This window comes from Phyllobates terribilis, unplaced genomic scaffold (genome assembly GCF_046119375.1).
Source record: "Phyllobates terribilis strain yellow unplaced genomic scaffold, ASM4611937v1 Scaffold_11__3_contigs__length_659146591, whole genome shotgun sequence".
Lineage (NCBI taxonomy): Eukaryota > Metazoa > Chordata > Amphibia > Anura > Dendrobatidae > Phyllobates > Phyllobates terribilis.
The window spans coordinates 380,981,324-380,998,628 of NW_027362771.1; the positions used below are offsets into that span (position 1 = coordinate 380,981,324).

The 17,305-nt window shown below is 40.8% G+C and overlaps 1 protein-coding gene across 1 annotated transcript in view; it reads right to left on the bottom strand.

Moving 5' to 3' along the window:
• Positions 1–2,041: 2,041 nt before the first annotated feature.
• The window catches only part of MINDY2 (MINDY lysine 48 deubiquitinase 2), a 172,383-nt gene continuing 157,119 nt past the window's right edge, over positions 2,042–17,305 (bottom strand). Inside the window, exons 8-9 of the mRNA XM_073652964.1 lie at positions 9,198–9,377; positions 2,042–6,786 (exon numbers count right to left, since the gene is read on the bottom strand). Of these exons, the coding sequence (XP_073509065.1) occupies positions 6,664–6,786; positions 9,198–9,377 (303 nt within the window). The 3' untranslated portion in view covers positions 2,042–6,663. The remainder of the gene's footprint in view (positions 6,787–9,197; positions 9,378–17,305) is intronic.

Genomic DNA, 17,305 nt, shown 5'->3' on the forward strand with positions numbered 1-17,305 from the left:
GGAAGGGAGGAATTTGGACTAAATTGCTGACTGTATTTTATTAATTCTTTACATTTCTTTTTACTTAACATTTCTGTTTAGTGCAATCCCCATTAGGAAATGAGCTCAATTATTGACAATGCTATCCAGTGTACATCTTGCCACATGTATGCAATACTTGAACAGCCAGTCGTGGGTGCATACTGCTGTGTGAGATGTGTGCACGTTGTGCGTTTGGAAGCCCAGGTACTGACTCATTGCCAGAGAAAGTAAAAATAATCCCAAAATGTTCTTTAACTAGATAAATAGTAAGAAACAAAAATATGATAGTGTTGGCCCCCTTAAAAATAGTCTGGGTGAAATGGTGGATGAGGATGAGGGAAAAAGCCAATATGCTAAATGATTTTTTTTCAACAGTATTTATACAAGAAAATCGCATGACAGAAAACATGATCAGTGATAAAAATTCTCCATTAAATGTCACTTGCTTAACCCAGCAGGAAGTACGGCGGCGTCTAAAAATCACTAAAGTTGATAATTCCTGCAGTACTCGCGGGTGTATCCCATCCGGGCCCGAGGATTTAAGTAACGTCATAGATAGACCAATATTTTTCATCTTTAAAAGATTCCATAAAACAGGGTCTGTACCACAGGACTGGCGTATAGCAAATGTGGTGCCAATATTCAAAAAGGGGACAAAAACCGAACTTGGAAATTATAGGCCAGTAAGCTTAACCTCTACTGTGGGTAAAATCCTGGAGGGTTTCCTAAGAGATGCTATACTAGAGTATCTGAGGAAGAATAACCTCATGACCCAATATCAACATGGGTTTACGAGGGACCGTTCTTGTCAAACTAATCTGATCAGCTTTTATGAAGATGTAAGTTCCGGACTGGACCAAGGAAATGCAGTGGATGTTTTGTATGTGGACTTTTCAAAAGCTTTTGATACGGTTCCACACAAAAGGTTGATACATAAAATGAGAATAATGGGGATAGGGGAAAATATATGCATGTGGGTTAATAGGAAACAAAGGGTGGTTATTAATGGAACACACTCGGACTGGGTCTCAGTTAACAGTGGGTACCACAGGGGTCAGTATTGGGTCCGCTTCTTTTTAACATATTTATTAATGACCTTGTAGGGTCTGACCAACAGGACATCCTGAGCAAATTAGACATTGATAAATCCCCTGGTCCAGATGGCATTCATCCACGGATACTGAGGGAATTAAGCTTAGTAATTGACAAACCGCTGTATCTCATATTCTCAGACACTCTGGTAACAGGGGTAGTGCCACAGGATTGGATGATAGCCGATGTGGTACCGATATTTAAGAAAGGTAAAATGGTGGATCCAGGTAACTACTGTCTGGTAAGTCTGGCATCCGTAGTGTGCAAAATTTTTGAGGGCATCATAAGAAATGACCTGCAGAGTTATATCGCAGAGAATATAATAAATGATAATCAGCACGGATTCATGAAAAATAAGTCATGTCTAACCAACATGTTGGGGTTCTATGAGGAGGTAAGTGCAAATCTGGATGTTGGTAATGCGGCTGATGTGATTTATATGGACTTTGCAAAGGCATTTGATACAGTACCACATAGCAGCCTTAGGGTTCTTTCACACGTCAGTATCTCCGGTACGAGTGGTGACAGTTTCCACACATACCGGAGACACTGACACACGCAGACCCATAACTAGGGATTTTATTAATACCATTACTAGAATCACTAGAGTAATACAAAATATAATACTAATTAAAAAATTATAAACGGGTTCATTTTTAATTGTAATAGTGCAGCAATAATAAAAATGCTAATAATACATTTGTGAGGCCTAGTCCCAGTTAGTAAGTTAGTGTAGTGTTAATGTAGGGAGTACAATTGGGGGAGAAAGGTTGAACTGGATGGACCTAGGTCTTTAGTCAACCTACGTTTCTATGCTATGCAAAGACATTTTGACTGATATGATCATAACTTCAAACGGTTGTCTGTGAAAAATGCTTCTTTGGAGTTTTTCATCCATGAAATAATTTATTGTACCACAACACGATCATGGGTTTTGCAGTGCTTTATTTTAAATAATTTAGGATATAACAATTCTGAAGTGTTTAGAGTTGACATGGTTACTCATAGCTTTGTGTTTTGAACTACTATCTCCTATTAATCTTCAAAGCTGTAAGAACTGATTCCATCAACAAACATACACAATTGACTAATCACAGATACAAACAGTATATACTCACACACCATAGAAAAAAACAGTTAAGAACACATTCAGACATGGGTGCAGTGCCGAAATACAAAAAAAGTAAATCCAAAAGATCAGAGGTCCAGTTCTAGGATAGATGCAAAAGAGTAAGAGGCAAAGGAAATATTCTAAAACTTGATAAAAGTACATACCCAGAAGGATTAGTAACCATGTTGTAAAGTTAACTTCAGGAGAACTTTTACACCAGTCAAGATGTGGCTATAACCCAGAATTTTGCACCTCAACCTCACACAAATAATTGAGTTTAGAATATCATATGGTTAGGAAATGACCAGTAATAGGACATCATACTGGGTTGCTAAATAATGATTTGCAGCCATAATCCAGCAATAAAATCATGCCCTTAATGTAGCATAAAGTTATTTATATTTATGCAAAAATGATATTGTTGTTACCACAAATGCAAATTATCTTTGACTAGTCCTGTGGGTTTTTTTTTTTCCTGCCTTGATATGTCCGGCTTCACAGTTGTTAATCACAAGCCCACTGAAGACTATAGGATGTGATTAACAACTGAAGCCGGCAGATCTATAAAAACAAGGCCCTGCTTGACTAGTCAGAGATAATTCATATATGCAAGTGACAAAAATAAGGGCAGGTGTAGACAACCGTATTTTCGGTCTGTGTGCAAACCGACAAAACACCCATGTTATTCTATGGGGCCATGCACATTTCCAATTCTTACCTTGGACAGAGTCTGTCCAAGGAAAAAAAAATCACTATATGCCCCAGTTTGAACTGATATTCGGATAGCCCTCGGCCAATCAAGTCAATGAGTCCATGGAAACCATTGGACTGAACTCGAATGATATCCGGTTTCCACGGACTGAAAAAATGGAGATGTTTTGTCCTCCATCTTCTCACCCGAGAGAATTGTATGACACTATGATAATACTCTCCTGATCAGAGGTTGATCAGAGTGTCATTTGCATGATCCGTCCAATTCTCTTGGATGAGATAGTCTACAGTCGTCTGCACCTGCCCTAAAAGTAATGAATAACTCTGTGCTACATCAAGGACATGATTTTATTGCTGGATTAAAACTGGAAATCATTGTGGAGGCAGTATGAGAGGCATTGGGGGACCGGACAGGTATCCTTTAAACCGTATAAGGTTCAAACAATCTTATACAAGTTCTGAAAATTCAATTTTCGAGTGCAGGACCAAGGTTACTAATCAGATCGGTAATAACCTCTTAACACAATGGAGGAGGAGATCTTTTCAGTATTGACTGTGTAAATCCAATTGGTCAAAAGTCTTATAGTAGAAGAAAAAGTCACATTCAGATTATCAGGTTGTTTCCGGAGATTCTACCATTAAAAAGATTTAAGTCAGTGGTATTTTGCAGAAACCTATGCTAAAAAAATGATGCCATTTTCAATTTTCCACATAAATAGCTATATAAAACATAGGAAGATTGCCATTTTTAGACAGGCCACTAGGCCTTACATTAGACCCACACTTACTGTTCTGTTCAAATGACTTTTCAGTATTCTCATTATCAACACAGACATGATTACAATGAAAGGTAACAACTCTCCACACATTGAACAACACAGGATTCACAAGGTCATGTTACAGCTCACCTCCAGCTCCTTTCACAAAGACCTTTTTACTGATGAGCATCCTCATTAAATACTTCAAAACAATTCAATATGGTCTGAATCATTCTACTACTGCTTATAGCCATGGACTCAACAAGAAGTGTCAAAATGGCAAAATTATTATTTTTTCTTAATATAGTGATTTAATGCAAAATATATTTAAACATGTCATTTTCTGATATCATCTTTTAAGAACTCATAAATCGGTTAAGAAGGAACAGGGTAGAGAAGGAAGGGAATAATACACTGCAGTGGCATTACCCCCGACACAGGGCTTGTTTGTATAAAATCTGCATATGCAGATTAGTAGATTTAAGACAATTAAGACCATTTGCATACTTTTTTTATGCTTTGGGAAAAAATAGAAAGAAAAAAAAATGATTGCAGAGAGGAGTTCAGGATTTCCATAGTATTGTACATGTGATCATTCCACCATCTGTGTAACACTAAGAAAATTATAAAAACTTGAACTTTTGGTGGGCTTGTGCACTAGATTTGGGCAGCACTGTTGTAGGGGGTCTATGATTTTGTGCAATATATTACAGAAATTAGATATATAACAGATTAACAAGCAATATTCCCAATCCATATCGGATGTGTAGTGTAGGACATATGTTGGGAGAAGAATCCTTCATTTACATTTCTCATAGTTATTACATGGCCTATATGTCTGTACTTTAACACTTCGACCAAGTTACTAATGTAATAAGACAGTGCAATACACACATGTAGAGTGTATCTTGTCAATAACAGCATATACATATATAAAAATAATTATAATACTTGCTAACAGTGTAAATTACTTCTCTACCTCTACTAATTTTGCATAAAATGACTAAACGCAGGTAATCGGGAGTGATTATTGTGCAATGTTTAGAGGCCGTCAACAACCCCAATAAAGAGCAAACTCTTTGGGTGAAATGATTTTTAAACTTGCTTAAAAATCATAGTTCTCGGCAGCACATTGTCCTGTGTAAATAGGACAAGTGCTGCTGAGAACAAACAATCTATTCACACAGAACTATCGTATTAATGATCATTCTGTGCGCATGGAAGTGCGGTCGGCCTGCCTAAACATCAGTTTATATCTGGCCAATCAGCGGTCGTTTAACAGTGTTTAATCTGCTTGTTTGATCAGAAGGGCTAACTACAGCCTTAAGGCTCATGCAGACGTACGTGGATCTTGGTCTGATCTCAGACCGCAATGCACAGACTGGCCGCAGGTCTCCCAACCCGAGCGTGATAGCCTCATAGAAATACATGAGACCCGCGGCCAGTCTGTGCTCAGACCGGTTCGCACGGATGTCTGTATGAGCCCTAACAGTCGAGGCTTGCTCATGGTGTTGGGAAGCCATAAGCTTAAGAATGGCTGGACACTTAGCAGAAACTAAAGATGGAGTCAGGAGGAGAGGCAGTATGCTACCTGGATATTCTTCATCTCTTACCATCTTGATAATTACATTTGGTAAAATATGAAGAACCACATTTGAAGCAATTTTTGTAGATGAGAATTAATGCCTATCTATAAAATAAACAAGAAAAAAATAATAGCTGCAAAATTCCAAAAACTGGCTGACAAAAGTAGGTTATTTTGTCCACCTCTCATATTGTATTCTCCAGCTCTGGAGCTGTCCTTTAAGAAAAGAATGAAAATGAAAGAGAACCCAAGTACCAATTTGAAGAACGTGGAAAATAAAAACATTGTGTGTTAGAACATATGTTCTACATTTGACCAAATATTATTGGAGGTTAAACATTAGAAACCAAGACAGTCCAAATATATTTACATCAAGATACAAGCTTCGGCTTTAGATGAAAATCTTGCAACAAGCAAAAATGCAGTTCATAGGTTATTATAAAAAGACACGAACATAAATGATGACAGACTGATTGTCAATCCTAGGGTCAGAAAACATTGAGCATGACAACATTACCCAGAATGGCCGTAACATTAATACACTGCGGCACCATCGCTCTCCAGTCATTTACAACCACGTTGTGTGGTGATGTGCCCCCCGGCCTACAGACATGTGCGTACTGTAGTGTGTAACAGTCTCACCATTATTAGCTTAAAAATTAAAGGGTCTCTACCTTTAGTTCGTTCTTAGACTGGACAAACAAATCCGGTTGTTCAACCGTGTCACCATATACAGAATATTATGTACATGAAAAAGTCACACTGGTCCTAAATATTAAAAAAGTGTATTTGTCACAAAATCTTCAAACCTGATATTTTTAGGCACAGAGCCCAGGCTATGACACAGTGAGGGGGCAAATATCCCCTTACTTACATTCTATGTAGCTATGGGGTAAGAAGTAGAAAGAGGACTTGGGCCGACCACATACTGCAATGGCGAACAGCACAGGCGGTGGGAAGAAGCCAGAACATAAAAAGCAATGCATGCTGGGACACTAGTCTTCATCCAGCCTTCCCTTACATCTGTGCCCTTTATAATACAGTCCTTTCCCTAAGACTTATCTGACAAAATGTAACCACATCTTTGCTCCCTGTGGTCATAAAAGTCTGCAGTATTTTATGGCTAAATATCATGAGAGAAGCTAGGATTTATTTAAAAAGATGTAGTGATGTACTTCTTGTCCCAAAATGTGGGACAAGGACACAGGATAAGATCACACAAGTCCAAATGACAAGAGAGTCTAAACATGTCTGTAATAAATCCCCCCTTTCCAAACTGAAACACGGCTGGGGGGTTCAGGCACAGATGGCTTATAACCGGTGTCTCCATCTCTCCATACACTAACATGCCTCTTCATGGTTTCAGAAAAGGACATTCATTTCTGTTATAAAAGTATGCAAGAATTCTTGTCCTTCTCCTTCTCTTTGGGCTCTTTTCTCTTTTTCTCACTGCTCCCTGGTGGTCGTCCACTGGAAGGACTGGCAACTGCCTGAGGTGGCTGTCCTGCCTGGAATGAAAACATGAGACGCAATTAAAAAAAAACAAAACATTTTTATTAGATACACTGCAAATAATGAAGTAACTAGAGCAGCAAATACATGTATAGCTAGAATGTATGTATGTATATATCTATCTCAGTAACGTGGGCCCACCCTACTGTGCAGAGGGGAGCTGTGGGCCCACCCTACTGTGCAGAGGGGAGCTGCAGGCCCACCCTACTGTGTAGAGAGGAGCTGCGGGCCCATCCTACTGTGTAGAGGGGAGCTGCAGGGCCCATCCTACTGTGTAGAGGGGAGCTGCGGGCCCATCCTACTGTGTAGAGAGGAGCTGCTGGCCCATCCTACTGTGTAGAGGGGAGCTGTGGGCCCATCCTACTGTGTAGAGGGGAGCTGTGGGCCCATCCTATTGTGATTAGGGAGGTGACTTTAAATGTTTAGTGTGCACTTAAGAAGCACTATTATTATAGGAGCACTCAGAGTATTGTAACCATCAAAGGTGCATATGGGGCATTATTACTTTCCAGAGGCAAAATGTTGACACTTCTTTCTAGGTCACTTGCACAGGGCATTAATATATTCTAGGGGGCTATTTTATCATCTAGACAGCACATAGGAGGCATTTTACTTTGTAAGGGGTGCAGTGGTGGGCATTATTATGTGGGGCACCAAGAGGAGCGCTGTTATTGTGCCAAACAGCAGGTCCAGTAATCGGGCCACATAGAGCAGAAGCGGCTCAGCATTGGATTGAGCAGTTTGTGTAGGTTGGGAATAGATGGAGATGGTGTTGGAAATGTGAGAAGTCAAATATGTCTTTGTTGTCAAATCTGTAGGAAGGTCGGGGCTGGAAGAAGTTGTCATGTCGGCCTGGGCCAAATGGAAATGTGAATTACTCCATCAGAAAGAACTTCACCTGTAAGTAACCATATATAAAATTGTACTGTAATCTCTTACATGTTCTACAGTCACCAAATGGCAGCAATATCAGTGTTGATCTTTGCATAGCGATTTATTTTCAGTAACATCGCGGTCATCTGCTGAGGTCCCCTATATACCTACATTTAGGCAGCGCTGTAGTTGTAATCAGGGTTACCTGGTTAGGGGCCCACTCTATCTATACACACAGTAAGAAAGTCTATACAGATCTGAAGGATTTTAGAAAAAAACATGTTCTACCCTTTTGGGCTACGGAAGAGCTTTATGAAGAAATCAGTAATTCTCAGTCGCAGAACTTGCCACAGTCCTGTAAACATTTGCAGGAAAATTGCATTTAAAGTGTTTACTGTATCGAAGATTTCTTCAACTCTGACAAAAACTATTTTAAGAAATTCAGAGCCAGGCCCGTAGAGGACCTCCAGGTACATGTGGGCTGCAAACCCTCAGAAATGTAGCTCTCTCCAATGAGCCAAAACACCATGCTGTTGAGCAGTAATGTTTTGATTCCTCAGTCCCCATTGCTTGTTCTCCAGTATTTCTCTGCATACAGGAGTCTATTGGCTTTGGCCTTTCTTGAGGACCATTTCTGACAAGACTTCTACTACAAAGAGCTTTTCAGCTTGCTCTACTCCTTTTAATTTAGGAAGGCCCTTTAGTTTCCATGCCCATCCACTGGGATTCTGTTTAACAAGTGTGTTGAGTCCGTTCAACAGAAGTTATCAGGCCATCTGGAAACTAGTCTACATCACAAATGACAACATGTAGAAGACTTTACAAGGTGGAAAATAATCATTCACCATCAGTAAACCTGAAAAAAAAATCTCTCAATTATTTTATGGACAATTCATGGCTAATAAAGTGGTGGTCTAATCTTCATAAATGGGTAAAATGACAATCCTCTTATAAACATAACTTTGCAATTCACCTAATTTAAAATCCTCTCCACCCTGAAGAACCAAGGTATTTTTAATTTTATGGTCTACCTAGATTACTGGCCATTGCTAAAGTCTAGCAGCTATGACCATTTTGCTAGGTAAGGAGTGCAGCACTTGCAAGAAGCTATTTGCCTTGAGAGCAGTGCTTGCAAGCTTTCTAGCAGTGTCCTTGTGCTCCTTCGATGGCTGCCTCTTCTTGCAGCATCAGAGAGACGACACTTCAGGCCAACGGCTCAGCCATTCTGCTGGTCTGAACGATCAGTCATCAGGAAAGCACCACATCCCACAAGACTCGGGAGTGGTGAGCTCCTGAAGATAGAAGGTACGATAACTCCTTTAACCACTTGTCTAACAAAGTATAACAGAAGACACAGGATGTCCAAGACGTCTGCACACATATAACCAGTCATTCCATCATGGTGAGATCCCCTTTTTACTTTACTGTATTTTTTATACCTACTTTGCATCTTTATCACCAGAGACTATCATTTATCTATGGTGTTAGATGACTTTTGATGCTAAATTATGGACTTTTTTCTTTGATCAAATACCGGTTGGGGGGCAGAGGCGGCCGCCTGCTCCTGTTCCTGGTAATATTGAGAGGCTCTCCTGTCCTCTTCTTCCTGAAGTTTTTTAGCCAATTCGAGATCACTGATGCCTTCTGGTATCTGTTCCCAGTCAATGTCTTGATTCTGCTGCTCTTGCTGTAGTGATAAAGCCATCAGATAGTCCTAGGAAAGATATAGCTCATCAGTATTTTATAGAAATAAAGACATTTTTTATGCACTGTTCAGCATGATTCGTGACCATGCCAACTTATTAGCGCAATATTTCCACAACCCCTCCATTATCCGTCTAAAGTAGTGGAAACATGTCAGCGTCCTATGTAATAGCGGAGATCTTTATTTGAGATATGGCTGCTTCCAAAAGTAGATTTATATGGGATTCTTAGCAAAGAAAGTAACAGAAATTGGGGTGCTCCAGATTTATGGGACTATGATATCATTAAGGGTCCAACTTGTTAGCAGCACATCCTTTATGTATTTTGCTACAAAACTGCAGTGAATGTACAATACGACTGCAGTAAATACGCAATGTGTGCATGTACCTGCCAAAGTCCACACTGCGCACTAGGTCGCACTTGTCACTAGAACACCTGCTTGAATATATATTATTACATACAGTAACAATCACTTACCCACTTTTCTTTTACACTTGCACAATTCACTAATCACATTTGTGCATACATAGTATACACACATACTACAAGGAGATAAATGGCTGTCTCTCCTACTTCAGCAAAACCCTGATATCAAGAAGAAGTCACCTAAGGGCTTGAATCTGCAATATGCCCTCCATTAATGCTATAGCACTCCATTTATTCTGGAAAAAGCGCTGATCCACTGGGTACAAACAGCAGCATTTCCCAAATGCCTGCCTTCACCGTCTCTGCATTCAGATAGAACTCATATTGTTTTATTGCATCGACTGACCTGAATATGCCACAATATAATAAAAGACATCGCTTCTGGGATCCCGAGGATCAACGCTGGAAGTACATTTTTCAGCAACTGTAAGCAATGGTGAAACCTACTTTATGAAAAAGTAGATATCATCTCAGACTTGGATGGAGATGTCTTCACTTTATTTGATGAGAACATCAGTGTACTTAAGAAAAAAAAAAAAAATAATAATAAATTTTCAGTCTGGATTCTAGCTAGGTTAAGGCTATGTGCACATGAAGCGTTTTTGATGCGTTTTCGCGGCGGTTGTCCCACTGCGGAAACGCTTGTTAATAGGTCTGCCAACTGTAGCAATGCTTATCCAGATGTGCTGTGCACATGATGCGGAAATTTCTGCTCCGGATTCGCATTGCGGTAAAAAACGCAGCATGGCTATTGTTCGGCATTTCCGCCGCAAATTCGCGCCAATTGACTTGAATTGAAACGCAGCAAAACCGCAGGTAACCTGTGGATTTGCTGCATTTCAATTAAAGCCAATGGCCGCAAATTTGCGGCGGAAACGCGCAGCTTGTAGTACCCAGGTCGGAGAGGAGGACTACTACTCCTCTCATCCGACCGCCGCTCTCGATGATAACAGTGAGAGCGGCCTGGCTGGGAGGAGCAGTAATCTTCCCAGCCAAGTCAGCTACCACGCAGTGTAAAAAAAGAAAAAATAAAGTAAAAATTTTTTAAAAAATCCTCAGTCACCTGTCCAGCGGCCGCTGGTGTCCGCCTAGTCTCCGGTGGCGATGCGCTGCTCCCGGCGGGCACCCGCAGTATACTGTGCTTACAGGACCTGCGGTGACGTCAGCGATCGGTCATGTGACCGATCAGCAGATCGCTCACGTGACCTCACCGTGAGAACCTTCAGAAGAAAGTTCCCAGGGTGATGGCGGTGAGAGCTCACCGGGGCTTATCAGCTGATCTTCAGTTGATGAATCCCAGTGACCTCCTGCACAGCAATGTACACTGACAGGGGTGATTTTACACTCCTGTCAGTATACACTGCTGTCTTCTACAGCTGTGACTTCAGTGATTGCTGATGTCACAGCTGTAGAAGTGACCCGGATCGTCGTGGGACAATCGTAGGTGGTACGTGGACTGTGTTGTTGACGGTGGACAGGTGAAGAATATGGTGGTTTGTTATTTTACATTTCTTTCAGGAGATCGATGGCTTCGTGCACCCGTACAATAATTAAGAAAAAAAAAAAAAAAAACATGTGTTTTTTATTTCATTAAAATACTTTATTCTGGCCGTGTTTTTATTGAAAAGGTGGCGATAACTTTACTACGAAGTTAGTAATGGGGGTGTCTTATAGACGCCCTCCATTACTAACCTGGGCTTCACGTCAGCCACCAATACAAGGCTAACGTGAACCCCAACTGCATTACCCCACTCGACATAGCTACAGGGAAGTGGGAAGATCGAAGGCTAAGCGCCAGATTTGGCGCATCTTATGGATGCACCATTTATGGGACTGCTGAGGGGTGATATTAATAGCTTCGGAAGGGGCTAGTATTCATGGCTTCTTCCCTGGCTATTAATATCAGCCCGCAGCTGTCTAGTTTAGCCTTTTCTGGTTAGATTTTATAAGGGGACCCCACGTCAATTTTTTTCTGGGGTGCCCCTGTAATCTAGCCAGTAAAGGCTAAACAAACAGCTGTGGGCTGATATTAATAGCCAGGAAACATTGTTGGCTAGTGGTCCCTTCCCCGGCCCCCAGCGGTCGGGCTTTCCCTCTGCTGGATATAATGACGCGGCAGCCCACGCCATTTTTTATCTTTTTTATTTTAGGCTCTGTGCCCATGATCCGGTCGTAGCAGCGCTTTGGACACAGCATATTCCGTGTCCAAAACGTTGCATTCTATTGAAAGCAGGTAAATCCACATGTGTTCACTGAACCATGCGGATTTATCACATTCAATACATTCTAGTGGTTAAATTTCTGTTGCGGAGACTAGTAACGCCGCAAGAGAATTTGACATGCTGCGGTCCTGGAAGACGTGCGGCATGTCAATGTCCACGGGTGGTCCGCAGCCTTTGATGCACGCATAGTGGACATCCACTATGCTGTAACATCTGGACGCTGCGGGTTTGACGCTGTATAAACATGCAGCGTCAAACCTGCAGCGGCTCCTGACCGTGGCCATGTACCCAAACTCACCCGCAGCATGTCAATTTCTGTAGCGGACACGCCAGTCTCCGCTGCAGATTTTGACCGATTGAAGTATCATTATATGCAGTGGTTTCACATAAACTGACAACAAAATTGCAGCATTAGAACACCGCGTTTTGGACGCAACAAAAATAAGCTGCGTCCAAAGCGCTGCTGAGTGCTGATCGAGGGGATGTAGGGGCTAACACACCAGCTGTGAGCTCTTAGTTATGGCCAGGGACAATGTTTGCAAATGGCACCTCCCCAGCCTAAAAATAGCAGCTCACAGCAGCCACATAAATTACATGAATAGAAATGCTACTGAAGATGGGGCGAATGGGATCAGCTGACAAATACAGTAGGTACGGAAAGTATTCAGACCCCTTTAAATTTTTCACTCTGTTTCATTGCAGCCATTTGGTAAATTCTAAAAAGTTCATTTTTTTCTCATTAAAGTACACTCTGCACCCCATCTTGACTGAAAAAAAAACTGAAATGTAGAAATTTTTGCAAATTTATTAGAATAGAAAAACTGAAATATCACATGGTCATAAGTATTCAGACCTTTTGCTCAGTATTCAGTAGAAGCACCCTTTTGAGCTAGTAGAGCCATGAGTCTTCATGGGAATGATGCAACAAGTTTTTCACACCTGGATTTGGGGATCCTCTGCCATTCTTCCTTGCAGATCTTTTCCAGTTCCGTCAGATTGGAAGGTGAACGTTGGTGAACAGCCATTTTCAGGTCTCTCCAGAGATGCTCAATTGGGCTTAGGTCAGGGCTCTGGCTGGGCCAGTCAAGAATGGTCACAGAGTTGTTCTGAAGCCACTCCTTTGTTATTTTAGCTGTGTGCTTAGGGTCATTGTCTTGTTGGAAGGTGAACCTTCGGCCAAGTCTGAGGTCAAGAGCACTCTGGAAGAGGTTTTCATCCAGGATATCTCTGTACTTGGCCGCATTCATGTTTCCTTAAATTGCAACCAGTCATTCTGTCCCTGCAGATGAAAAACACCCCCATAGCATGATGCGGCCACCACCATGTTTCACTGTTGGGATCGTATTAGGCAGGTGATGAGCAGTGCCTGGTTTTCTCCACACATACCGCTTAGAATTATCACCAAAAAGTTCTATCTTCGTCTCATCAGACCAGAGAATCTTATTTCTTATAGTCTGGGAGTCCTTCATGTGTTTTTGAGCAAACTCTATGCGGGCTTTCATATGTCTTGCACTGAAGAGAGGCTTCCGTCGGACCACTCTGCCATAAAAGCCCGATTGGTGGAGGGCTGCAGTGATAGTTGACTTTGTGGAACTTTCTCCCATCACCCTACTCCATCTCTGGAGCTCAGCCACAGTGATCTTGGGGTTCTTCTTTACCTCTCTCACCTAGGCTCTTCTCCCACGATTGCTCAGTTTGGCTGGTTTGGCTGGACGGCCAGGTCTAGGAAGACTTCTGGTGATCCCAAACTTCTTCCATTTAAGGATTATGGAGGCCACTGTGCTCTTAGGAACCTTGAGTAATACAGAAATTCAGACATTCTTTTATAACTTTGGCCAGATCTGTGCCTTGCCGCAATTCTGTCTCTGAGCTCCTTGGGCAGTGCCTTTGAGCTCATGATTCTCATTTGGTCTGACATGCACTGTGAGCTGTGAGGTCTTATATAGACAGGTGTGTGCCTTTCCAAATCAAGTCCTATCAGTTTAATTAAACACAGCTAGACTCCAATGAAGGAGTAGAACCATCTCAAGGAGGATCACAAGGAAATGGACAGCATGTGACTTAAATTTGAGTGACTGAGCAAAGGGTCTGAATACTTATGACCATGTGATATTTCAGTTTTTCTTTTTTAATACATTTGCAAACATTTTTTTTTCAGTCAAGATGGGGTGCAGAGCGTACTTTAATGAGGAAAAAAATGAACTTTTTAGAATTTACCAAATGGCTGCAATGAAACAAAGTGAAAAATTTAAAGGGGTCTGAATACTTTTCGTACCCACTGTAGCTCTTTTGTTTGGTCATGACAAGGTGTCAATCAGACCTTTTCATGACCAAACCTAATTAAAAGAAAAGTAAAGAACACAGACACAGAGTAAACACTTTATTTGAAATACAACAGACACATTCTTTAATCATTTAAATTAACCAATATACTCACCCCAGTTCTGACGGTAATCCAAGGGTTTAAGCAATGTTCCACCAAATAACTTTATTTAGCTCCAAAAAGCATTAATTGATGTACAAAACGCTTAAGAATGCGTCAAAAACGCATGGAATTTCCGAATGCGTTTTTCCTGTCAAGGAGATGTAGAAACGCTCAGGAAATTTCTGCTTCAAAGACGGACCGTGCGCACATAGCCTAAAATTGTAAACCCTTTTATATGGAAGAAAAGGACTCTCCCATAAATAGCCCTCCTAAAAATTAATTATTCCAATTAAGCCTGCTGTACAAAGATATGAAATTTTTGGGGTATCTAGGGTACAATAGATAGTATAGGTGTATAGGTATCGTACCAAAAAGTACAATAAAGCAATATGCTGAGATATCAACCACTGCAGGGGATGTGAATAGGCTGTTGGGGTAAAAAGAAATAAATTGGTCACAGTCTAGTCTAATTGGGGAAAAGTCGTTTTGCCAAACTGATCAGGACACAACTGCAGGTCTAGAAATCGCAACTTTAAGCATTTGCTGCAAACATTTCTGCATCACAAACATGTCTCTTGGCAGGAAAAATGCTGCATAAAATATGGTGTCTTTTTCTAATGCATTAGAAGGGTTGAAAAACGCTGCAAAAATGCAGAGAATGGACATGCTGTAGATTGGAAACAGCATCGTATCTCCAAGGAAAAAATAAGCAGCAGGTTTATGAAATTTCAGAAATCTCATTTATTTTGCTGGAGAAATAAAATGCTGTGTTTTTCTTGGCAAAAACGCAACATGTGGACATATGAAATGACTAACACATTAATCTTCCTTGTCGCTGGCTCAGTAATAAGGTCTTCAAACCTTCTGCAGGTTGATTCCCAGGACAGGTTATGGGTTCGTAAATGTTTTTAGCATAACATAAAAGGCAACCTGTTGAGGTGTTGTGGAGAATCAAAAGTGGAGCTTGCAAGGCCTGCATTTTGGACTACGTCAGCATAAAATGACCGTTCAAACTAAGCACAAGTGTTCAATGCAGCCTTGGCAAGGTTCAGTAGTTCAGTTCTCCTTTCCACCTACTTGATTTCCATCTATGTCTACTCTGGCTCCTCTAAAGCCGGAACTGTATCAAAGAACAGAAGGAAGTCAAAGAAGTAGGTGCACTAAACTGCTTGGCCACACCAAGGGTACACAGAGCACCTGTGCTTGGTTTGAACAGTCATTTTGTGTTGATAGACTTTAATTAATAACTTGAATGCTGAGCTCATGAGGGATTTTTCCAATCCCGGATTACCTTTTATTTTGTTATATTTATACATAATTAAGGAAGTTGTCTCTTCAGAATTCGGATCCTAGAAAACAGTTCATTTTGCAGTTGGATTCAATTTATCGTTTATGTAATCCATGAACGGCTGGAGTCCCATATGCCATAACAAGGCAGTTTCTTAGGATACTGTTATGTGTAATGTTTTGATGCAGATTTTTGATGTGAAAACAAGAAATGGATTGTGAAAGAATTTCTATAGCAAAGGGTCTACTTCTCTCCTTGTTATTCCACTACTAATATTGGCTTTGAAAACCAAATTAAAAATGGTGCATGTGAAAGAACCAAATACTCAGAATCCTCCATTTTCTTCGGAAATGTTGTAAAAAAATAATAGCTGTATACAAAATAAACAACCCCACAAAAACCATTTCCCTACCCTATAGCAACTGTTTGCCCAACAGAACCTGTAGATGGTCATTACTGGCCATTTCACAGAAGCGATACAATCACAGCTAAATACCAGCGCTTCTAGTGAATGAAAATACTCATTGAGGCCGTCATCAATTCCGCACATTATATATACTAACTGCTATACTTTACTAAACTCTGGAGTTTCAGTGCCAGGCTGCAAACATGAAACAACAAATAATTATAGGGTGCCAAAGTCATCAGCAAATGTTGCCGAGCCGATAAATAATGCATTGAAGTCTCCTAAGCTTCGCTGTAATACTAGGCAGTGAGATGACAACAGCACTCAATCACTGCTCACATCAGTGGGATTCCTGCGCTAATGGCAAAAATCAAATAGAATTTTCAACATGATTCTTGAAATAAAAAAAATAATAAAGAGCCCTGTTGTGAATCTGTTAAAACTATTTGATTAAACAGGAGGCCTTGCCAGAGACTGAACTCCCACAGCGGCCATCATAGCTTCGCTTCATGGCATTAACGATTTCCCTACATTTTCATTACTTTCAACGGAAAGTAGACCAAACTTCAATACTTGTATTGCCCATGCAATAACAATTATGAAGAACCGGCATCTGCCCAGCTTCAGTGCTCCTGCAGTTGGAGTATTGGGGTGAGAATGCTGATGGTCCAAACTGTTCATGAGGAGCGAACTGCCACTCAAAGCTGTAGACGTGAGAGAGAATAACTGCATAGCATCATTGGGAGCACATAAATCAGGCAAGAGGCCAATGGCCAATGCCAATGGTTCCAACAGTCAATCATTTAGGAGCACAGTGTCACCCTGCAAGCAAAAAGGTGATGATTAAGATTGATCATGAGAATAACCCTGTAATGGCCACATATAGGAAGGCTACCATGCCTTTGACACAATAGGACATATTTATCAATAATATTTACATTTTAAAGAGTGCCAACTTAGACTGGACAGCCTTAAAATGCGCCTGACTTATCATTCACTTTTTTTCCATCTTGAGATGGTCTAGTCTAAGTTTACAGTAACTATTAACTGGCTTACTTTGTGTCAGAAATTTGCTCTACATATTGTTGCATTGATTTTGCATGTAAAACTACTCCCCTTTCCAGCAAGGCCACACCCCCTTGTCACACAAAGTGCAGAATGCATGTAAAAC